The sequence below is a fragment of the Ranitomeya variabilis genome, chromosome 6 (genome assembly GCF_051348905.1).
Source record: "Ranitomeya variabilis isolate aRanVar5 chromosome 6, aRanVar5.hap1, whole genome shotgun sequence".
NCBI lineage: Eukaryota > Metazoa > Chordata > Amphibia > Anura > Dendrobatidae > Ranitomeya > Ranitomeya variabilis.
In genome coordinates this window covers 461,564,255-461,589,052 of record NC_135237.1, presented here as the reverse complement: position 1 = coordinate 461,589,052, position 24,798 = coordinate 461,564,255, and the positions used below count along the sequence as shown (strand labels likewise).

General features: G+C 39.7%; 1 protein-coding gene across 2 annotated transcripts in view; it reads left to right on the top strand.

The window, feature by feature from the left end:
* Positions 1 to 24,798, top strand: part of CA8 (carbonic anhydrase 8) — a 168,352-nt gene that overhangs the window by 120,205 nt on the left and 23,349 nt on the right. For both annotated transcript variants that reach the window (XR_013217040.1, XM_077270542.1), the window contains exons 3-6: positions 8,681 to 8,805; positions 17,041 to 17,136; positions 20,228 to 20,290; positions 24,646 to 24,694. Coding sequence is in view for 1 of the 2 variants with exons in the window: in XM_077270542.1 (XP_077126657.1) it covers positions 8,681 to 8,805; positions 17,041 to 17,136; positions 20,228 to 20,290; positions 24,646 to 24,694 (333 nt within the window). In the remaining variant the exon portion in view is untranslated. The remainder of the gene's footprint in view (positions 1 to 8,680; positions 8,806 to 17,040; positions 17,137 to 20,227; positions 20,291 to 24,645; positions 24,695 to 24,798) is intronic.

The window sequence follows — 24,798 nt, the reverse complement described above, 5'->3', positions numbered from 1 at the left end:
GTATGCATTTAAAACCTAAAATGGGTCGGTCATGACCCTAACACTAGAGGAAGGTAAAATAACTTTTTGTGGGAGAACAAGTATTTTTTTATTTTCACTGCTCTACGTTATAAACTTCTGTGAAGCACCTAGGGGTTCAAAGTACTCACCACACATCACCACCTCACCCTTGAAGGGTCTAGTTTTCAAAATGGGTCAGTTGTGGGGGGGTTTACACTGTTTAGGCACATCAGGGGCTCTCCAAATGCGACATGGCATCTGCTCTTGATACCAGCTATTTTTGCTTTCAAAAAATCAAAAGTTGCTCTTTCCCTTCTGAGCCCTGCCATGCGCCCGAACAGTAGTTTTCTCCCACAAATGGAGTATTGCTGTGCTGAGAAGTTGCACAAAAATGTTGAAATTCATTTTCTCCTGTTATCCTTGTGAAAGTCCAAAAATTGAGTACATTTTTTGTGAAAAAATGAAAATGTTTATTTTTTCTTTCCATATTTTGTTAATTCCTGTGAAGCATGAGAAAGGTTAATAAACCTGTTGAATGTGGTTTTGAGTACCTTGAGTGCATCAATGGAAAAACCTCTTTAATACAAAATACCAGAGGTTGTTTGTCTACTGTCTCTGACATAATTTCCTCACTCTATCTGAAACTGAATATCTTCAAGTGTTTGATCTGCAACTGATCAAAGACTAACAGCCTCCATAACCAAAACCTCACACCTCCGTCTCCAAGACTTCTCTTGTGCTGCGCTAGTCTACTAAAATGCACTAACCCAAACAATCCAACTAATATCTAGACCCACTATTTTTAGGCATTCTTTAAAAACATACAGGTCCTTCTCAAAAAATTAGCATATAGTGTTAAATTTCATTATTTACCATAATGTAATGATTACAATTAAACTTTCATATATTATAGATTCATTATCCACCAACTGAAATTTGTCAGGTCTTTTATTGTTTTAATACTGATGATTTTGGCCTACAACTCCTGATAACCCAAAAAACCTGTCTCAATAAATTAGCATATCAAGAAAAGGTTCTCTAAACGACCTATTACCCTAATCTTCTGAATCAACTAATTAACTCTAAACACATGCAAAAGATACCTGAGGCTTTTAAAAACTCCCTGCCTGGTTCATTACTCAAAACCCCCATCATGGGTAAGACTAGCGACCTGACAGATGTCAAGAAGGCCATCATTGACACCCTCAAGCAAGAGGGTAAGACCCAGAAAGAAATTTCTCAACAAATAGGCTGTTCCCAGAGTGCTGTATCAAGGCACCTCAATGGTAAGTCTGTTGGAAGGAAACAATGTGGCAGAAAACGCTGTACAACGAGAAGAGGTGACCGGACCCTGAGGAAGATTGTGGAGAAGGACCGATTCCAGACCTTGGGGAACCTGAGGAAGCAGTGGACTGAGTCTGGTGTGGAAACATCCAGAGCCACCGTGCACAGGCGTGTGCAGGAAATGGGCTACAGGTGCCACATTCCCCAGGTAAAGCCACTTTTGAACCAGAAACAGCGGCAGAAGCGCCTGACCTGGGCTACAGAGAAGCAGCACTGGACTGTTGCTAAGTGGTCCCAAGTACTTTTTTCTGATGAAAGCAAATTTTGCATGTCATTCGGAAATCAAGGTGCCAGAGTCTGGAGGAAGACTGGGGAGAAGGAAATGCCAAAATGCCTGAAGTCCATTGTCAAGTACCCAGTCAGTGATGGTGTGGGGTGCCATGTCAGCTGCTGGTGTTGGTCCACTGTGTTTCATCAAGGGCAGGGTCAATGCAGCTAGCTATCAGGAGATTTTGGAGCACTTCATGCTTCCTGGCACCTGCTCACAGTGCCAAAACCACTGGTAAATGGTTTACTGACCATGGTATTACTGTGCTCAATTGGCCTGCCAACTCTCCTGACCTGAACCCCATAGAGAATCTGTGGGATATTGTGAAGAGAAAGTTGAGAGACGCAAGACCCAACACTCTGGATGAGCTTAAGGCCGCTATTGAAGCATCCTGGGGCTCCATAACATCTCAGCAGTGTCACAGGCTGATTGCCTCCATGCCACGCCGCATTGAAGCAGTCATTTCTGCCAAAGGATTCCCGACCAAGTATTGAGTGCATAACTGAACATTATTATTTGATGGTTTTTTTGTTTGTTATTAAAAAACACTTTTATTTGATTGGACGGGTGAAATATGCTAATTTATTGAGACAGGTTTTTTGGGTTATCAGGAGTTGTAGGCCAAAATCATCAGTATTAAAACAATAAAAGACCTGACAAATTTCAGTTGGTGGATAATGAATCTATAATATATGAAAGTTTAATTGTAATCATTACATTATGTTAAATAATGAAATTTAACACTATATGCTAATTTTTTGAGAAGGACCTGTATATGTTTAAACAAGCCTATCACCTCAACTCACTAACTTAACTCTCAGCTTTTCCCTCCTTCTAAATGTTAATCATAATCTGTTCCTTCCTATTTATCTGTATCCACATCCTTCATGCACCCAATAGCACACGGTAACTTCACTTAGACAGATCCTGGCTGATGACTGGATCATTCAACTTTATATGAAAAGCCTTATTATAATGATGATTGCACAGTACATAAAAAGCGTGTTCTACCTATTATATCCTCCTATTTCATTATAGATTGTAAGCTTGTGAGCAGGGCCCTCACTCCTTCTGTAACTGTTTTAATATTTTACTTTGTATCGTTTTTATTGTTTATACAAGTCTCTACTTAATTGTAAAGTGTTGTGGAATATGATAGCGCTATATAATTAAAAATTATTATTATTGTAAAATCGGCTGATATCTGGCCCTTAAAATGCCATAAAATAAGTTGTCTTTTTTTGTTTAAACTCTGTGTGTGAAAGCACTCCTACATTGACAATTGAATTGCAAGGCATTTTACATTGTCGATAAAGGTAAATTTTAGCCTTCAAAATTAAACATTATCAATATGGAGTTATATGAAAATGCTTTATATTGAGCAATGTATTTCAGTTGAATAATGTCATTTTCATTTCATTTTGTTTTATCCCTTTGGGTCAAACTATCATTCATTTATTTTTACAATTTATGGCAATAAAAAAAAAAAGTACCAAAACTAAATCTAGACTAAACTCAATATTTCATCATTATTTTTCATCTGTTTTTTTATGGATGTCCAGTCCACCCATTGTTTGCTTTAAAAAATGCATATTAAATGTATTAATAGAATTATATTAATTATATAATGATTCAACTTTAGTGTTGTTTTTTTCCCATCAGTCACATACACATGATAGTATTAGTGATAAATGTACATTAGATCGGTAATGAGTTCATATGGGTCCTTCCAAATTTACACAAATGCCTACAGCGGTTGGTCCAAAAGCTTCCAAAAATATTTTAGGGGGAAATATATTCCCCATTGCTTTAAACGATAAAATGGTAACTAATAGTGATGAGCGAATATACTTGTTACTCGAGATTTCCCAAGCACGCTCGGGTGGCCTCCAAGTATTTTTTAGTGCTCAGTTTTAGTTTTTTGCGCCGCAGCTGAATGATTTACATCTGTTATCCAGCATATGTACATGTGGGGATTCCCTAGCAACCAGGCAACCCCCACATGTACTTATGCTGGCTAACAGATGTAAATTACTCAGCTGCGGCGCTAAAAACTAAATCTCCCGAGCGTGCTCAGGAAATCTCGAGTAACGAGTATATTCGCTCATCACTAGTAACTAACTGAAACAGTTAACAACAGCAAGTAAAGTGCCTATACGTGTATAGTATGGACCTGTACTCATAAACCATAGTGTAGAAATGGTGAACATGCTATTGACCTGTTCATGAGCCTGTAGCATGGTCATGTCTTATGCTTCACACAATTCTATATATTCATTATTCGTACCGATTTCGTAAAGCTTAATTATCTGACCTGACTGCAGGCAATATTTTAACAGGTCTTATCTGAACCTTCTACACTAATATGAGTTTATCATCATAAAATACAAAATGCAGCATTGCAGACATTTTACATATACTGCGTACAGCTCCGATTACTTATGCTGCTTTTGAAATAACATAAAAGGACTTTGTTTTATGCTCAATTGTGTCTTTCATCTGTACGCTACAATATCTAAAGCAGCAGAAATATATTTTGAATCATTACTTCAAATAACGCAGTTTGATTAGCTATCTCCTGTGTTAAGGTATTTACTATGCAATGCTTTTTTAATTACCAGTTTTATATGACAGTTCCTGTTATTTCATTTGGAGTAGGCAGATGTAGGATAAATACTATGATGAGTGACAGATGGTTGGAAAACTTTTAAGCAAATTTTACAACAATTAATTGCATAATAAAAATGAAACAAAGCAAAAACCACTCCTATATTAATGTGTAGCTTAGCACTTCCAAATGTTTATATACACCCAGCCTACAGACTAAAATAGGCTCATGGATTTCTATTATTTTATTATCTGTTTAATTGAAAGTTCTTATCGTTTTTCAGTTCATCATTTTTTATAATGTTATGAACATTCTAATTAACACTATCTGACAATTATTCTTACTATGCCAATAGGGCCATATTTGGCATTCATGCTGACCTAGGATCTTTAAGTTGTTACAACCCTTACTGATAAGTTAAAGTATGAATATGTGCACATCTATTTAACCCCCTGATGAAGGTGGTTCTCCAAAACGCACGTTGGGGTGGAGGCGCGTACCCTGGACATCTAGATTTCACTCACTGACGGGTAATTATATCGGTGTCAAGCCGTTCATTCACTATGTGTACTGCAGGGAATATTGACCCGGAGGAGAGATTATGGCGGATTCTGCCACCTATTAAGTAGCAGTTGACTTTGGATTTGGATCTAAAATTTCTAGATTATATTCTAATATGTCTCCATTGTGACTCATATAGAGGCCATAAATCATTATATGTCTATCACTAGATGCTCATGGTACGCGCTTATTTTGCGCAGTACTTTTACAGCTGGTTCTGTACTTCACTTCCTTTCACTTGTGTCTGATGATTTTAATAATAAAGCTTGGTTATATTTTGATACTTTGGACCTCAGTATCATCTGTTTTACATGGTTGTTATAAGTTATAGTGATGATAGGTCAAGTAGTCTTTTATGCATATTGGTACCGTATATGATAGATTGGATAGTGTGTACCATGCAGAAACGTCAAATAAGCTGCTATTTAAACTTTTGACTTTGCAGTAACTAATAAAAATTAGAGTTGAGTGGATTTTTCAAAATTCAGTTCCGATTAGGATTGTCAGCGAATATTGGTTTTGCAGCATAGCCGAACATCATTGGTGTCAATGGGAATAGAAACTACCGAATATGTTTGGAACCGATCACCAACATAAATTCGGCACAAAAAGGGTAGCAATGTGGAACGAATATGGCAAATTCATATTTGGCGACCAAATCAAAATGTATTCTCTCAACTGTAATAAAAATGCCTTAAAATATTCTCTCTGTCACGGGTGTGTCCGAGGCTGCAGACCGTCGCTCTGCATCTGACTTCAGAAGGTCTCAGCAGTTTGCTCTGCAGACTTCTTCCTGGTCCTTCTGGCTCTAGGACCCAGTGACAACCTTCCCCCGGCTCTAGCTGACACACCTGGACCGGGATGTTTATAACTCCCAGCTTGCTGCTGGAAGTTGCCAGTGATATTTCTATTTCTATTTCCTTGTTGAGTCTTGGAGCTATAGTAGTTGGCTATCTTCCTCTCTGCTGTTTGGAGGATGTCTGTGCTTCTCTCTGTGTCTACTCAAGCTAAGTGTTCCCCTTGTTTGTCTATCCTCTTCTGTCTTTGTTTGTAGTGGGGATGGACTAGAGCCCATCCTATCCTTCCCTATGCAGGGCTTATTGCCAGCGTCAGGCAAGGATTAGGTATGCTGCTTGACGATAGGTGCGGAAACCTATTTAGGGACTCTTAGGGCAGACAGTATTGGGCCCCCTTCCCCATATCCCTTTGTGTTGCACTTAGTCTTTCCTACATTATGCATGACACTCTCTCTTTCATTATTCTGTCATTTGGCAAATATTTATAATTATGGTAATCCTAATTGACCTAAAACAGGAAAGGTTCATTCTGATTTCATGTCAGATATTAAGAAAAATATGCATGATGTTCACACTGTACACACTTCATGCTGCCACATCTGCACAATATCCCACTCATGCTGACCCAATCCATACTGACTCCTTCAAACTTCACTTATCCATACCGTGCCCGTGCACTACCCTCTCTATACTGAACTTCCTCCATACTAAGCCCCTCTTGCTTTCCTTTCTCTATACTGGGCTCCCAATGTTGCCCCTTCTACATAATGAGCTTTCCATACTGCCCCTTCTCCTTACTGAGGCCACCATGGTGCCCAGCTCTTTATACTGAGACCACCACGGTGTCCCCTCTCCATATTAAAACTTCCATGCTGACCCACTCTTCATAATGAGACCCCCACACTGCCATACTTCCAATGCTGAGACCCCTGAAATTGCCCCAGTCTTCACACTGAGTCCCCTACTCTACCCCTCTCCATACTGAGCCCCAAATGATGACATCTCTCCATACTGGGCCACCCACTATGCTGAATCTTTGCACTGTCCCTCCTCTATTTTGTCCCTTACACTATCCCTCACTCTGTAACCACCTTAACCCACAGTCTACAGTAATAGACCCTTTAACCCCATCTGCAGCAATAGCAACCCTAATCTCCAGTCTAAAGTAATAGCCACATAACCTCAGTCTATTATGATAGCTATCACCCCTAAAAACCAGTCTATTACATTATCCCCCTAAAGAAACACTCTAGATTAATAAATCCCCATAAACCTCAGTCTACAATAATAGCCCCCAAGTGTATAATAATAACCCCAACCCCCCAGTTTATTATGATAGCTCCCTAAAAAATTGTCTATAGTAATAGCAATAGCCCCCCAAACCCAGTCTACAGTAATAGGCCCCCAAACCTCAAGTGTATAGCAATAGCCCCCTTGAACCCTTTACCACCTTGAGATTTTCTGTTTTTGCAGTTTCGTCTTTTGCTCCCCTTCAAAGAGCCATCACTTTTTCATTTTTTTGTCAATATGGCTTATTTTTTGCGGGACGAGTTGTAAGTTTGAACAGCATCATTGATTTTACCACATAGTGTACTGGAACACTGAAAAATGCTAAACTGACCTGCTCTTATGATTCTCCAGGTCATTTCAAGTTTGCAGGTATTAAACATGCATAGGTTATTTTTTACTTAAATGGTGACAAAAAGTCCAAAATCTGCAAAAGAAAATAAAAAATGGCAACATTTTCCAAGACCCGTAGTATCTCCATTTTTCAGAATCTGGGGCTGGGTGAGAGTTTATTGTTTGCACACCAAGCTGATGTTTTCATTTATACTACTTGGGGGTAGATATGGTGTTCCAATCACCAGTTATTGCATTTTGTTTCACTGTTGTGGCAACCTAAAAAAAACTTAATTCTGGATTTATGATTGGTAATTGGCGTAACGAGAAAAACAATCAGATTAATTATTTTTATATTTTGATAGATTGGACATTTCTGAATGTGGCGATACCAAATATATGTATTTTTAATGTATTGTTTTATTTTGGATGGGGCCAAAGTGAGTGATTTGAACTTTTATATTTTTTAAATTTTTAAAATATTTTTAAAAACATTTTTTCTTTACTTTTTATTTGCTACAATAGTCTCCATAGGAGACTTGAGGCTGCAATCTTGTGATTGCTTTTGTTGCAGAAATGGTCATTGACTATGAATGCCGGCTACTGGGCGCCACTCATAGCAGATCGACAATGACAACCAAGGGGGTCTCCTGTAGACCCCAGTTTGTCATGCCAGCCCATCGGCACCCTGTGATCATGTGACAGGGAGCTTGTTACGCACTCCCAGTGGCTGTACAATGAAAGTAATGTGTGACTTTAAACAGATAAGTCTTTTTTTTGTTTCATTCTATTATTTGCAGCAGTTTTTTAATAATATATGGATTCACCGGAAAAGTTTAAATTAAAACACCTAACAAACAAAAGAGTTCTAACAAATGGCTTGTGCAAGATATGGAAGTTATTCCTTATCCGCAGGACGGAGAATAAATTACTGATTGCTTTGAGTCCAACCACTTAGACCCCAAGTCATCTCATGAACAGGGCTCTGCAGAGTCCCATTTTGAATAGAGTGGAGATGTACAATTTTGACCTCTACAATATTCACACGGGGCTCTGCAGAGCTCTGTTGTTGGTATCTGTGGGGGTCCAAACAGTCAGAACTCCAGTGATTAAGAAGCCATTAACCATTATTTAAATAGGGAAAAACTTCCATACTTGGCGCAAAGCCTTTAACTTAGGAGGAGGGTGAATCTATTGTGAACCTTTCAATAAGACAATAGCCCCTGGATCTTATTTTTTTCATGAATCAAATATATGGTATTTTTTCCTTTCTGCCCTATGAGAAAACTAACATATGCAGATTCGTTTTGGCTTCAGCAAGAATAAGAGAGAAATTGGATGCACCATCACCACCATCATAATTGTTTACCTTTAGACAAAATATCTAATGCCAACATTTTACTCCTATTAATTATTCCACAACCCTTACCATTTCATAGTTTGAATACTAGATGTATCTATTGAGTAGATTTTACTTTTTAGTTTTAACAGGAGGTCCACTGCCTCGTAGTCATGAATATGAGTTACTCGAAGTAAAATTTCACTGGGGGAGAGAAAATCAGCGAGGTTCAGAGCATACAGTCAACTTTAAAGCTTTCCCAATGGAGGTAAGACTATTCAAGAAAATTGTTACTATAATTAAATGATGTTAAGTGCAATGGTATGTACCACAGAAACATAGTAAATAAGGCTGAAAAAAGACAAATTAAGTTTAGCCTATTATCCAGCAATGTTGATGCATTAGATCAACATTTAATCCACGCTATATCTGAATAATGATATTTTAAAGTACGTCATTGTGAACCATCTTGCACTTTCGGTGCCAAAAAGTTACATAGTCTTGGTACAGAGACCTACTTTGTAGCGGATGGTCTAGGTATACAAACAAGATTAGACAGACCTTTATTCTGTACATTGATAATCTGTATGGTACTGAAGTCCACCTAATCCCTTTAATGGGTTTTCCAGGCTTATGATATTAATGGCTCATAGTTCGGTCATCAATATTAGATTGGTGGGGGTCCAACACCTGGAAGCCCCACGATCAGCTGCTTAAAATGCATGAATTGGCCAGATCTACATATTGTACAGAATGAGGACAACACAGCTCCATTCACTATTTAGTATCAGTTCTCAGGAAATGCAGTTCATCTTCTATTCATTTAAATAAAAGCTTCACTAGAGCCGCGAACAGCTGATCGGTGGTGGTGCCATGTGTCAGATGTCCTCTGATCTTCTGAATGCTAAGGACAGGTCATCAATGTTAAAACCCATTAATTGCCTTGCACTGCTTCATCTAGGCCTAAACCAGAGACAAAATAATGTTTTGATCATTCACGCTTATTTCTCTATTTCTTTCTTTTATTTTCCATGATTTATTTGCCTTGGCAGCAGTTGTGTAGCACTGGTTACTAAAATTAAATTTCCTGTCCATCAATATTTTGAAGTATTAACAATAGCTTTCAGTTGTGTGCTATACTATAGAACATGTAATAAACAGATTATGATTCAGATGATTCAGCAGCATGTTATCTAGAGAACAACACAGACTTCCAAATGATTTTTTTTCTAGCTGAACATAAAGTTTACAAAGTCTTAAATAGCTTAGGATGTTTGAAAATGAGCACAAAGGGAGGTTCCATGCGATAAATATGATCCTATGAGATTGAGATTTTACTATTTGAGAATTTTTTAACTGTAGTCCCATATCAGTGAAGGGAACCTGCCAGCTGACCTAACTCCCTAATCAGCCATGTCTTTACTGCACCCTGTTTCTACATTCTAACAATCTTCTTTTTACTCCTTGGCAAATAATTGATCTATAATTGAACTAGTCTGGTGGGGTATTGATTTCCCCGTACAAATACTGCTTCTCATCTTGTAAGCGTGGCTTTTTACCCCCTGGGGTGGTCTTTGGATATGATTTGGTAGAACGACCTTCAGTGCTTTGAAAATCTTGTGTAACATTCAGCTTTCCTGAGGGTGTATGCTCCCCAGCTTCATCAGCGTTCTGCACAAGCCTAGATAAGTTCGCTTGCGCATGTGCATGATTTTCCAAAAGCCAACAGTTCCGTCAGTAAGTGTCATCAACAAGAAATACTTTACTAATGAAATCAAACATGCAAAACCTCCAAACTCCTCTTGTATGTCCTGTCCTGGACAGTCTGATTTGCATTATCACGTAATGACTAGTGTTGAGCAATACCTTCCGATATTTGAAAGTATCGGTATAGGATTGGATCGGCCGATATCCAAAAAATATCGGATATCGCCGATACCGATACCCGATACCAATACAAGTCAATGGGATACAAATATCGGAAGTGATCCTGGATGGTTCCCAGGGTCTGAAGGAGAGGAAACTCTCCTTCAGGCCCTGGGATCCATATTCATGTAAAAAATAAAGAATAAAAATAAAAAATATGGATATACTCAACCTCAGACGAGCCCTGGCTGTCACCGCTGCAAGCGTCTGCCTCCGTTCCTAAGAATGCAGAGTGAAGGACCTTCGATGACGTCGCGGCTTGTGATTGGTCGTGTGACCGCTCATGTGACCGCTCACGTGACCAATCACAAGCCGCGACGTCATCGCAGGTCCTACACTCACTGCATTCTTAGGAACGGAGGCTGCGGTTGCACCGCTGAGGTCCAGGGGCCGTCCGAGGGTGAGTATATCCATATTTTTTATTTTTATTCTTTATTTTTTACATGAATATGGATCCCAGGGCCTGAAGGAGAGTCTCCTCTCCTCCAGACCCTGGGAACCATACGCACCGCACATGCCTGGGAGCTTATAGGAACTTCCGATTCCGATTTCCGATATCACAAAAATATTGGAACTCGGTATCGGAATTCCGATACAGCGAATATCGGCCGATACCCGATATTTGCAGTATCGGAATGCTCAACACTAGTAATGACTCTTTTTACAATATTGGCTTTTTTAAAAGTAATATTACTCAACTTTATTACTCGTCTACTGGTTCTTATACAAAAAAATCAGGATTGCTTAAAAGTGTCACGGTTCCACCCCTCAGTGTGTCTGGGATGCAGTTACTAATAGATCAGCCATTAAATCTGGTATAGGGGCGCGCTGAAGCCGTCAGTGTTTATATTGACAGATCAATCATCCAGTCTGATGCAGGGGTGTGCTGAGCTGTCAGTGTGTTGATTGACAGCTGTCACGACTCCCGGGTCTAGCTGCTGAGGGAAGAGCCACACGCCGCAGCAAGGGAGCTGAAAGCAGAGCGGCGGAGAACTCACTGGGTAGCAAACAGGACCTGAACCATGTGACAGGTTAGAAGGGGTGCAGAGGAGACGATATACACTGGAGAGTAGTTAAACAAGCCAAGATCAAAACCAGGAGATAACGAGGTAGCCGAAGGGAGAGGCAGAGGGATAGTCAGAAAGGGAGCCAAACATCAGAAAGCCAACAGAACAAACAAGCAGTGTAAAGCACGGATAGCAAGACAAGCAAATGAAAAATGAGCACACACTCAAGGGGTCAGACACACAGACTAAACGAAAGTATAGCTGACAGGGAATCCTAGTCTTGAGTGAGTATAAGTACCCCTCCCAGATCCAAAGAGAGGCCAGCAATATTAACCCTGAGAGAGCAGGACATGAACCATGTCCTATACCATGACAACAGCTCAGCCGACCAACCTGAGACTGGGAGGTGCTGGCTGTCTCCAGGTGCTCATTGTCCCCGGTGATTGCCAGGCTACTTAACAGAGCTGTTTCTCCCAGACCTCTGCCAGACATACATTCAGCTACTGTGTGGTTTGTTCTCTATGTGCCTAGCATTCTGTGTTTTGATCTTTTGTTGCCTGACCTTGGATCTTGCTCTGACCATCCATCTGGATAACCCCTTTTGCTCTGATCTGCTATCTCCTGGTATGTTGAAATCAGAACATTACCTGACTACACTCTTATCTCCTCCTTCTGTTTATGACGTGCTCTCCTGGCTTCAGACCTTGGACTTCTTGACTATCCCATCTCACGGCTTGTCCATGAGAGGTGACTCAGCATTACAAAAAGCATTTAAGTGACTTCTAGATCTTAATGTATAGATGTATTTTCTTAAGGCTCCTGTTCCTTTTCCTTTCTATTATAAAGATAAACTGGACCCATTCCTTTTTTATGTTATCCCAGGTCTGAATTCAATTAAAGGGAATCCGTCAGCTGGTTTTTGCTATTTAATCTGAGAGCACCAGATTGTAAGGGTATGTGCACACGTTGCGGATTTCTTGCAAAAATTTCCTGAAGAAAACCGGAAATTTTCTGCAAGAAATCCGCATATTTTTTTTTGCGTTTTTTTTCCGTTTTTTTCGCGTTTTTTTAGCATTCTGCAAGCGTAATTAGCTTGCAGAATGCTAAAGTTTTCCAAGCGATCTGTAGCATCGCTTGGAAAACTGACTGACAAGTTGGTCACACTTGTCAAACATACTGTTTGACAAGTGTGACCAACTTTTTACTATAGATGCAGCTTATGCAGCATCTATAGTAAAAGATAGAATGTTTAAAAATAATAAAAAAAATTAAAAAATGCTTATACTCACCCAGACATCTCCTCAGCGGCATCCGTTCCTCTTCCTATAGCTGGTCTGTGCGCACAGGACCTTCCGTGACGTCACGGTCACGTGAGCGGTCACCTGACCGCTCACGACCAATCACAGGACAGTGACGTCATCGGCAGGTCTTTCACCGCACACCAGCTACAGGAACCGAAGCGACAGCGTGCAGTGGAGGCGGGAAGACATCGAGGGTGATATAGGACTGTTTTTTATTTTAATTCTTATTTTTTGACCACTTATATGGTGCCCAGTGCGTGGAGGAGAGTCTCCTCTCCTCCACCCTGGGTACCAACCGCACATAATCTGCTTACTTCCCGCATCGTGGGCACAGCCCCGTGCGGGAAGTAAGCAGATCAATGGACCCCTAGGTGTGCGGAATCCCCTGCAATTCCGCATTTTAATGAACATGTTGCTTTTTTTTCCGCGATGCGATTTTTTCGCGGAAAAAAAGGCTACATTTGCACAAAAAATGCGGAATACACTTAAAATAATAGGAGGCATATGTAAGCGTTTTTTTCACGTTTTTATCACGTTTTTATAGCGAAAAAACGCGAAAAAAACGCGAAAAATACTTAACGTGTGCACATGGCCTAAGGGTAAAGAGTCTGATTATAAGGATGTATCATTAACTGAGCTGTGTTTTGCTGTTTCAATACAATCAGTGTTTTATCAGCAGGAGATTATCATTACAGGAAAAGCTGGCTTATGCCTCCAAGTTCATCTCTGCCCCCACCACTGATTAGAAGTTTTCTGTCAATATACATTGTACAAAGAAAGCTGTGATGTGGGCTGGGTTATGCACAGATCAACATCTGAGCTCTTCTAAATTTGCCACCGAGGAAACTATGATTCTATCATAACTGTTGCACCCAGTAAACTGATACTTTGCTGGAATCAGGGTCTCTTTCCCTACCTCATAAAATTACAGTGAATATTTATATATGATGTTATTTCTAAATCGAAAACTTAAATGGACTGATCACAATAGGTTCAGCTTTTCTAACCCTTAATGTTTAGCCAGCCACTTTTTTTTGGTTTGTAATGCTGACTTTTTTTGTAGACTTAGTATGCAATCTTAGTGTTGCATTTGACTCAGATCTGGCCTTTTTCTATTTATTCTACCCATATTTAGATCTTCTGTAACAGAAACCACCACAGTGCCCCACAACAGTGTCAGCCATATTTAACAATAATGATCACTTAGGTATAAGCCAGAGTACCCCATCCCTGTAAATGAGAGCACCTACATTATTACAGTATGCATAAATGATAGTTAGGGCACTCCTGTAAGTGACAGCTGCATTTCTTATTAATCAGCCTAGAATTTATGAATGAAATACAATCCTGCCTTTGTTTTATACATAATGACATCTTTGTGACATTTTTACACAATGCCTGCAGAAAAAATACTGGGCAAAAATATCTACGTATAAGTGAGAATATTTGTGTTTTTACTGGCAAAAGATAAATCAAGGCTTGTTGTAGGATGTATAAAAAAATCCAGAATATGTAACGTAATGGTTGTTTGTTTTTGTGATTCATGTAATGTGATGACTTCCTGTCTATGAAAGAAATTACTGAGAAAACAGAAATAAAATTGGCTGCAGGAAAACAGATATATTCACATTGTGGTTTGCTAGTTCTGTTCCAGTGGGGTTGAGTTTTATTTTAACTCTAAGTTTGGGATATTTTAAAATCCACAAGCTTAAGTTGGACTAACATTAGAAGCGCGTCTTGTGTCATTCAGATATATTTTTATCAAGTAAACAGTCATTGATGTTTTGATTATTTTCTGTTGGGATAAAAGCTAAGGCTCTTTTGTCATCAAGCTTCTTTTAGTTATTATACATTTTTACAGATGGTAAAAAGAAAAAAGAATACAATTACAGGTCCTTCTCAAAAAATTAGCATATAGTGTTAAATTTCATTATTTACCATAATGTAATGATTACAATTAAACTTTCATATATTATAGATTCATTATCCACCAACTGAAATTTGTCAGGTCTTTTATTGTTTTAATACTGATGATTTTGGCCTACAACTCCTGATAACCCAAAAAACCTGTCTCAATAAATTAGCATATCAAGAAAAGGTTCTCTAAATGACCTATTACCCTAATCTTCTGAATCAACTAATTAACTCTAAACACATGCAAAAGATACCTGAGGCTTTTAAAAACTCCCTGCCTGGTTCATTACTCAAAACCCCCATCATGGGTAAGACTAGCGACCTGACAGATGTCAAGAAGGCCATCATTGACACCCTCAAGCAAGAGGGTAAGACCCAGAAAGAAATTTCTCAACAAATAGGCTGTTCCCAGAGTGCTGTATCAAGGCACCTCAATGGTAAGTCTGTTGGAAGGAAACAATGTGGCAGAAAACGCTGTACAACGAGAAGAGGTGACCGGACCCTGAGGAAGATTGTGGAGAAGGACCGATTCCAGACCTTGGGGAACCTGAGGAAGCAGTGGACTGAGTCTGGTGTGGAAAGGCGTGTGCAGGAAATGGGCTACAGGTGCCGCATTCCCCAGGTAAAGCCACTTTTGAACCATAAACAGTGGCAGAAGCGCCTGACCTGGGCTACAGAGAAGCAGCACTGGACTGTTGCTAAGTGGTCCCAAGTACTTTTTTCTGATGAAAGCAAATTTTGCATGTCATTCGGAAATCAAGGTGCCAGAGTCTGGAGGAAGACTGGGGAGAAGGAAATGCCAAAATGCCTGAAGTCCAGTGTCAAGTACCCACAGTCAGTGATGGTGTGGGGTGCCATGTCAGCTGCTGGTGTTGGTCCACTGGGTTTCATCAAGGGCAGGGTCAATGCAGCTAGCTATCAGGAGATTTTGGAGCACTTCATGCTTCCATCGGCTGAAATGCTTTATGGAGATGAAGATTTCATATTTCAGCACGACCTGGCACCTGCTCACAGTGCCAAAACCACTGGTAAATGGTTTACTGACCATGGTATTACTGTGCTCAATTGGCCAGCCAACTCTCCTGACCTGAACCCCATAGAGAATCTGTGGGATATTGTGAAGAGAAAGTTGAGAGACGCAAGACCCAACACTCTGGATGAGCTTAAGGCCGCTATTGAAGCATCCTGGGCCTCCATAACATCTCAGCAGTGTCACAGGCTGATTGCCTCCATGCCACGCCGCATTGAAGCAGTCATTTCTGCCAAAGGATTCCCGACAAAGTATTGAGTGCATAACTGAACATTATTATTTGATGTTTTTTTTGTTTGTTATTAAAAAACACTTTTATTTGATTGGACGGGTGAAATATGCTAATTTATTGAGACAGGTTTTTTGGGTTATCAGGAGTTGTATGCCAAAATCATCAGTATTAAAACAATAAAAGACCTGACAAATTTCAGTTGGTGGATAATGAATCTATAATATATGAAAGTTTAATTGTAATCATTACATTATGGTAAATAATGAAATTTAACACTATATGCTAATTTTTTGAGAAGGACCTGTATAGTATTCTATACTTTTTGTTCAATCCTGGATTTGGCTCAAAAAACTGAATCCAAAATTGCACCAAAAACTCCATTGAAAATTTAACGTGTTAATTCAAACAATGGTAGGAGAAGGGCCCTATATTGCCTCTTAAAGAGAATCTGCTATGTCCCCAAAACAATATTAACCTGCACGTATGGGATTAATTAATGCATCCGCCACCCTGAAAGCCCAGCTACTGGAAAGAAATGAACCTTGTCCCTCCTGATAGCTTCTGGATTTCAGTCATGACAGCATGGGAACCGTGGCTTTCTGACCGGCAGGGATGATTTCGCCGCTGATCAGAAAGTATTTGTAAATATTTAATTAATAAATTGGAATGAAAATAATTTCAAATATATAGCTTTTGGAGTCTAGAGTGGTCAATACATTTACATAGTTTGTAACAGTTGGACCCATTTCGCTATACTTTTGTACTTTTTTTCACCTAGAAACATTATGAAACATATTTGGAGTAGGACTTACGTTTACAATAACAGAATTCTCTTTCTTTAACTTTGATAATGAACACTACTTGTCACACTCTGTAAGGACTTTACTTAAATTCAATTTTCTAATATTTGGTGGAGTTTTAAATTGGTTGGCCTAAAAATGAAGGCCATGAAAGGAACTGTATCTTGAAACAAACAGGACCTTTTCTTCTAACCCTATTAATCACAGCCAAGTAGCAAAGGCAGTTTTGTAAATAAAAAATGGTTTCATCATAATTGTAATGAGGTGGACTAACATTCTTAATTTATTCTCAGCTCCACCTCATCCATTGGAATTCTACTTTATACAGGAATATAGAGGAAGCCTTAGGTCAAATACATGGGATCACTATAATTTCCTTATTTGTACAGGTAGTTATGTTTTTTCTTTTTATCTATTGTTCTGTTATTACATCTACTACATATTTGGATAGGAACTTGGAGATGGGAATACCCTTTTAAGTTGCAAACTGCATGCATATCCAAGTCATTATAAAGTCTTTATTTCGGAGCCATTTTCTAGGATACTTCTCACTTGGAACAATTAACTAGAATATAACAGAGACAACAATATGCAATATACACTGCTCAAAAAATAAAGGGAACACTTAGACAACAGAATATAACTCCAGGTAAATCAAACTTCTGTGAAATCAAACTGTCCACTTAGGAAGCAACACTGTTTGACATGATGTTGTGCAAATGGAATAGACAACAGATGGAAATTATTGGCAATTATCAAGAAGCACTCAATAAAGGAGTGGTTCTGCAGGTGGGGACCACAGACCACATCTCAGTACTAATGCTTTCTGGCTGATGTTTTGGTCACTTTTGAATGCTGGTTGTGCTTTCACACTCGTGGTAGCATGAGACGGACTCTACAAACCACACAAGTGGCTCAGGTAGTGCAGCTCATCCAGGATGGCACATCAATGCGAGCTGTGGAAAGAAGGTTTGCTGTGTCTGTCAGCATAGTGTTCAGAGGCTGGAGGCAATACCAGGAGACAGGCCAGTACACCAGGAGACATGGAGGGGGCCGTAGGAGGGCACAAACCAGCAGCAGGACCACTACCTCAGCCTTTGTTCAAGGAGAAACAGGAGGAGCACTGCCAGAGCCCTGCAAAATGACCTCCAGCAGGCCACAAATGTGCATGTGTCTGCACAAACAATTAGAAACTGACTCCATGAGGATGGTCTGAGTGCTTGACATCCACAGATGGGGGTTGTGCTCACAGCCCAACACCGTGCAGGACACTTGGCATCTGCCACAGAAGGATTGGCAAATTCGCCACTGGCACCCTGTGCTCTTCACAGATGAAAGCAGATTCACACTGAGCACATGTGACAGACGTGACAGAGTCTGGAAACGCCATGTAGAGCGATCTGCTGTCAGAAACATCCTTCAGCATGACCTGTTTGGAAGTGGGTCAATAATGATGTGGGGTGGCATTTCTTTGGAGGGCCGCACAGCCCTCCATGTGCTCGCCAAAGGTAGCCTGACTGCCATTAGGTACCGAGATGAGATCCTCAGACCCATTGTGAGACGATATGCTGGTGCGGTTGGCCCTGGGTTCCTCCTAATGCAGGACAATGTAAGACCTCATGTGGCTGGAGTGTGTCAGCAGTTCCTACAAGATGAAGGCATTGAAGCTATGGACTGGACCTCCCATTTCCCAGACCTGAAACTGATTGAACACATCTGGGACATCATGTCTCGCACCATCCACCAACGTTATGTTGCACCACAGACTGTCCAGGAGTTGGCAGATGCTTTAGTTCAGGTCTGGGAGGAGATCCCTCAGGAGACCATCTGCTGCCTCATCAGGAGTATGCCCAAGCATTGTAGGGAGGTCATACAGGCACGTGGAGGCCACACACACTACTGAGCATCATTTCCTTGTCTTGAGGCATGTCCACTGAATTTGGATCAGCCTGTAACTTCATTTTCCACTTTGATTTTGAGCATCATTCCAAATCCAGGCCTCCCTGGGATATTAGTTGTGATTTACCTTGATCATTTTTATGTTTTATTGTTCTCAACACATTCCACTATGTAATGAATACAGATTTACAACTGGAATATTTCATTCAGTGATATCTAGGATGTGGGATTTTAGTGTTCCCTTTATTTTTTTGAGCATTGTGTAATTAACAGAATTGCTGTGTTTAGCAATAAGAGTTGTACATAAGAGGCAAATTGCTTTGGTTTAGGGTATGTGCACACGTTGTGAATTTTGCTGCGGATCTGCAGCAGATTTCCATGAGTTTACAGTACTATGTAAACCTATGAAAAACAAAATCCACAGTGCACATGTTGTGGAAAAAAATACACGGAAACGCTGCTTTGTTTATTCCTCAGCATGTCAATTCTTTGCGCAGATTCCGCAGCGGTTTGCACCTGCTTCATAATAGGAATCCGCAGGTATAAAACCACAGGTGGAATCCACAGAAAAACCGTAGAAAAACAACGATAAATCTGCGGTAATTCCGCAGTAAATCCACAGTACGGATTTCATGCGGATTTGCCAAAATCAGTGCGGAAAAATCGGCACAAGATTCCGCAACGTGTGCACATACCCTTAGTGTAAAAGGCCATGGGCTTTCTTCCAAAATAAAGGTTCAGAATTATAGCACAAGTAAGCCAGTCTTAAAAATTGCCAGATTTATTTAGGTAGCATGAACCACTGTGATAAATTTGGCAAATTTTAAAACCACACTATCTAGTCTAAATTTGTACTGTCTAAGAATTACATAGAATTGCTAAGTATGGCCTGTTACATTTTTCCCCCATATGGCATGTAGTATGACTACTAACAGTTTGCGATCGTAACGTTCTTTTTCATTGTCTGTCTCTTGTTTTACACCCATACATATTTATATATTTATGTCTACTGTATATATTTTGCATAAATCAATAGTATATGTAAATACAATAAACAATAAACATTGTAATATATATCAAATAAAAGAAGTTCCTCATTTCTTCCAAAATAACTACAGTTTCTCTGCAAATATTCATGGACTTGTCAATAATTACATTGGTTGTAAAAAGCAAAGACTGAGGAAAATCAAAAGAGGAAGATACATTTTTAGGTTCAGTTTACAATATTTCAGTAAAGCAGCTTCAGGGTAATGCAGAGAGAAGTTTCAGGGATACATATGATTGGCTTAGAACAGAATTTTTTTTTTACATTAAACTATGAAAATAAAGTAATTGGAAAAAAATTTAAAATTATGTTGCAAAGTAGAAATGTTAGACAGTGTCGCCATTATGAAAATGACAGTGTAGCTTAGTCCTCTAACAGGGAAAATAGTGATACTATTATATGATGTTACCTGTATTTGGCATACTTAAATATAAAAAAGAACTGTAGAGAGTAAGGTCAGAATAGATACGTTTCTGCTATATGTTATAGAACAGCTGTTTTATTCATTAGTTCTCTTTTGTGTCTTTGTGTTTTAGATAGGAAAAGAGCACATAGGTCTAAAAGCCATAACAGACATTCTTGAGGATATCCAGCACAAAGTAAGTCTTTGTTTGACAACCTTAACATATGTCTCATGCAAACAATACTGAAGAGATACTATTTAACATATATTTATCATGTGTGCCAAAATTATACTATCGTTTCCCTTGAAAACATAGTTGACCTTGTCTTGAGAACAGTTATTGAAACCTTTTTGACAGAGAGACTACATATCACATATGGTTCTTTCATCCATCCTATATTCAGCCACAGCAAAAAAAAATAAGAAATCCCACATGTTTTAGTATCCATGGGTAACATGTGAAGAGGGCAGTGACTGATCAGTGTTAGAGGTGAGCGAATCAATTTGATACAAATGGAATTTGAGTTGAATTATATGAAATTTTCCGGTCCTGCAAATTCATACAATTTGTGATTTAATCTTTGTAAATCGACCAAAATAATGTCAACCACCGTTTTGCTGAAAATTGCATCAGCCACAGGTAAAAGCAACAGCAAGAAAGCACATTTTTTTTTACAGGAAAGGAAAATATCTGAAAGTGTTAACTAGAGGCGTTGTGCTTGCATTTCACAAGAGACTTAAAGGTTTTTTTTTAATTTCTTGTGCAATTCTTTTTGTGATGAGGGGAATAATTATTTTGTAAAACTGAAAAAAAAAAAAAAATCCCAATTTCCAGACATTTACCTGTGACTGCATATCTCACAAAGTGTGCATGTCACAAAAATGTTTTAGACACATTTTACTAATCAATATAGATGGGCGGACACCTTGATGTTCAAGTCCAGCGTATTCAGCCAAACAGTTACAAAAAGTTCAGGTTAGGGTAACAGAACCTGAACCCAAATCCCATTCAATTGATTTGGGGGCCCAAACTTCTATTGCTTGCCACGCTGTAATGTGCTGTCATGACAAACACTGCTTCTGATTATCGGTAAAATCATGACCCTCAGTAAGGCCGGTTTCACACGTCAGTGGCTCCGGTACGTGAGGTGACAGTTTCCTCACGTACCGGAGACACTGACACACGTAGACCCATTAAAATCAATGCATCTGTGCAGATGTCATTGATTTTTTGCGGACCGTGTCTCCGTGTGCCAAGCACGGAGACATTTCAGTGTTCGTGGGAGCGCACGTATTACACGGACCCATTAAAGTCAGTGGGTCCGTGTAAAACACATACCTCACACGGACAGTCTCCGTGTGGCGTGCAGGAGACAGCGCTACAGTAAGCGCTGTCCCCCCCACATGGTGCTGAAGCTGCGATTCATATCTTCTGTGCAGCAGCGTTTGCTGCATAGAAGATATGAATAATAGTGTTTAAAAGAAAGATCTATCTGTCCGCCGCCCTCCCACCCCCTGTGCGCCCCCCCGCTGTTCTGAAAATACTCACCCGCTTCCCTCGTTGGCTGTCGCGGCTTCCTGTCCTGCCTTCCTGCCTTCTACTGTATGCAGGCACGTGGGGCCGCCGATTAGAGTCATGAATATGTGGCTCCACCTCCCATAGGGGTGGAGCCGCCTATTCATGACTGTAAATGAGCGGCCCCACGTGACCGCATACAGTAGAAGGCAGGAAGGCAGGACAGGAAGCTGCAACAGCCAACGAGGGAAGCGGGTGAGTATTTTCAGAACAGCAGGGGGGCGCACAGGGGGTGGGAGGGCGGCGGACAGATAGATCTTTCTTTTAAACACTATTATTCATATCTTCTATGCAGCAAACGCTGCTGCACAGAAGATATGAATCGCGGCTTCAGCACGATGCAGGGGACAGCGCTAAACTTTAGCGCTGTCTCCTGCACGCTCCGTGTGGTACCCACTCAGCACACGGGCGGCACACGTGTGCCGCACGTATGGCCTACGTGAGTTCACGGGCACACGGACACGGATAACTCCGGTACTGATTTTTTCCGGTACCGGAATTATCTGGACGTGTGGGACAGCCCTCAGACAGTGTGAGAGTGAAGCTGTGATCGGAGATATAAAGTTTACCTCCAGTCACTGGTGTCAGCTGATGGGACTACTTCTCCCATCAGCCGATGCCTGGTGCCACTAGTAACAGTGAGAGCAGGAGTGGATGATGGGAATATTCATCAGCCGATGCCTGCGCTGTAAATAAATAATAAAAAAAAACTGTTTTTGGTTCCAATGTATTTTTGACAACCAGCCAGGCAAACTTAACAACTGGGGGCTGCAACTGTTAGCTGTCAGCTTCAGCAAGGCTGGTTATTAAGAATAGAGGGGTCCCCATGCCATATTTTTTTAATTATTTAAATAAATAACTTAAAAAAATGGAGTGGGGTCTCCCCATTTTTGACAACCAGACAAGCTAAAGCAGTCAGCTGGGGGCTGGTACTTTCAGTCTGGTAAGGAGCCATGGATATTGGCCCCCATCCTAAAAATAGCAGACCTCAGCCACCCAGAAAAGGTTCATCTATTAGATGCCCCAATTATGGTGCTTTGTCCGACTCTTCCCACTTGCTCTGTAGTGGTGGCAAGTGGGGTTCATATTTGTGGGATTTATGTCACCTTTGCTTTGTAAGGTGACATCAGGCCCACAGATTACTAATGGAGAGGCATCTATAAAACAGCTATCCATTACTAATCCTATAATTGTATTGTAAATAAATACACAGTCAGAGTAAAGTCTTTTATGTGAAATAAAACAAAACACACTGTTACTTTTTTATTTAAAAATAATAAACACAGATATACTCACCTAACGCCTAATTCCACTGAATCCCTCGTCTTCTGTAATAAAATAAAAATAAAAAATAACAATATCTCTCACCTGTCCGTCGTTCTGTCCCACGCTGTTATCCAAGTATGGGGATAAAAAGTTTTCAACCTGGACGGTGCCAAGATGTGACCATCCAGGCTGAGAACCACTGGTGAATGAGTTGCTTCGGGTGCAGCATCAGTGACTAGCGCTGACATCATTGAGGTTACCTCCGGTCACTGAGGCTGCGTTCTCAGCCAGACTGTACTGAGTATTTCTCAGAAAATCAATTCATTGCAAATTGAATTTTTGTGAAAAAAATTGTCAAACCTGGTGCATTCAAATTTCAAAAGATTCAATCGCCTGTGGATTACTAGAATTGGTCATCAATAACAGATTGGTGTTGGACTAAAACCTGGTCACCAGATATAAAGAATGTGTTGAGATAAATGTTTAGTAGCTGCTCATTCATTTAGGAACATAGGAGAATAGGAGCTTAACTGCTGCACCCAGGAACAAATATTTTCCAATCATTGCTACAGAGCAGAGGTGTTACGCTCTACTAAAGTTAACATCCTCATCTGTGACCTGTTTGCTTGTAATCGGTGTGTGTGCATAAAAGCTGAGTGAGTTGCTGGGGTCCAGACAGACTCTTTCATCTTTCATTCAGCCACTGATGTTTCTGGATTGTGAGTCATGGGGGAAAGCAAAGAATTGTCAACAGATCTATGGGAAAAGGTAGTTGAACTGTATAAAACAAGAAATTGATACAAAAAGATATCCAAAAGAAAACCCCATTTGGGAGAGAAGAAAGACAAATTGCGGGGCCCTAAGTGCGTAAACACAATATTATAGTCTTTAAAGGGTGCACAATTTTATGCACTCACCTGATAGAAGACTAATATGGCTCTGGGATACTTTTCAATAGACAGGGCTTGCAGCTTGCCTCTGGTGGATCCAAGTGAAAGAGCCAGAGTCAGACTCACAGAGGATGAGTAGATCAATAAAAGCACATCCAGCCCATGAATTGCAGCGCTTCCCAGGACTGACATCCGAAGATGATATTTCATATGTTTTTATTTGATAAGCTAAAATACACGAGATACAATGCGTTTTGGATACAGTATATATCCTTCTTCAGGTATGATAAAAACACAGTACAAATCCTCTTTTGTACTCAGTTGATAGTATACACATACAGTATTATCATTAACTGAACCCAGCAATACTCATTGTTGTACATTAAGTCTATTAAGTACAGAGTTGATAACTGTTTACAAAGTCAAAGAGATAAATACTTATTTTTCATATTTTATTTTGAATCAATTACTATTAAACGCAGCTTAATTGAGAAGTGCTGCAGAATATGTTGGTGCTATATAAATAAAATGATTATTATTATTAAAAAACACTTGTGTTAAATTTTCCTTGTAATGTTCTTTCACACATCACTAATGTACAATAAATATGACACAAAATAAAATGATAGATGTTTTCAGATTGTATCCTTGTATAGCAGCTGAATAGGTTGTCCTTGCCATCTAGCTAGCTTAATAGATAAAGAAGACTACAAACAGTATAATAGTTAGATTATGTAAAAGAATGTCCTTCGATACAAGGACTTTGAATTAAATGAACATTGTGATTTTTTTCTAAAAATTGTATCATTTTATTTACAGGGAAAATCTAAAACAATACCATGTTTTAATCCTAACACATTACTACCAGGTAAGAAATTATTATTCTCAGTTAATAGTTCTCAGTTAAAGGCAAACACTCATCTGATTACTTTGTGATTTACACACCATCCCAGATATTTTGTCATATACTAG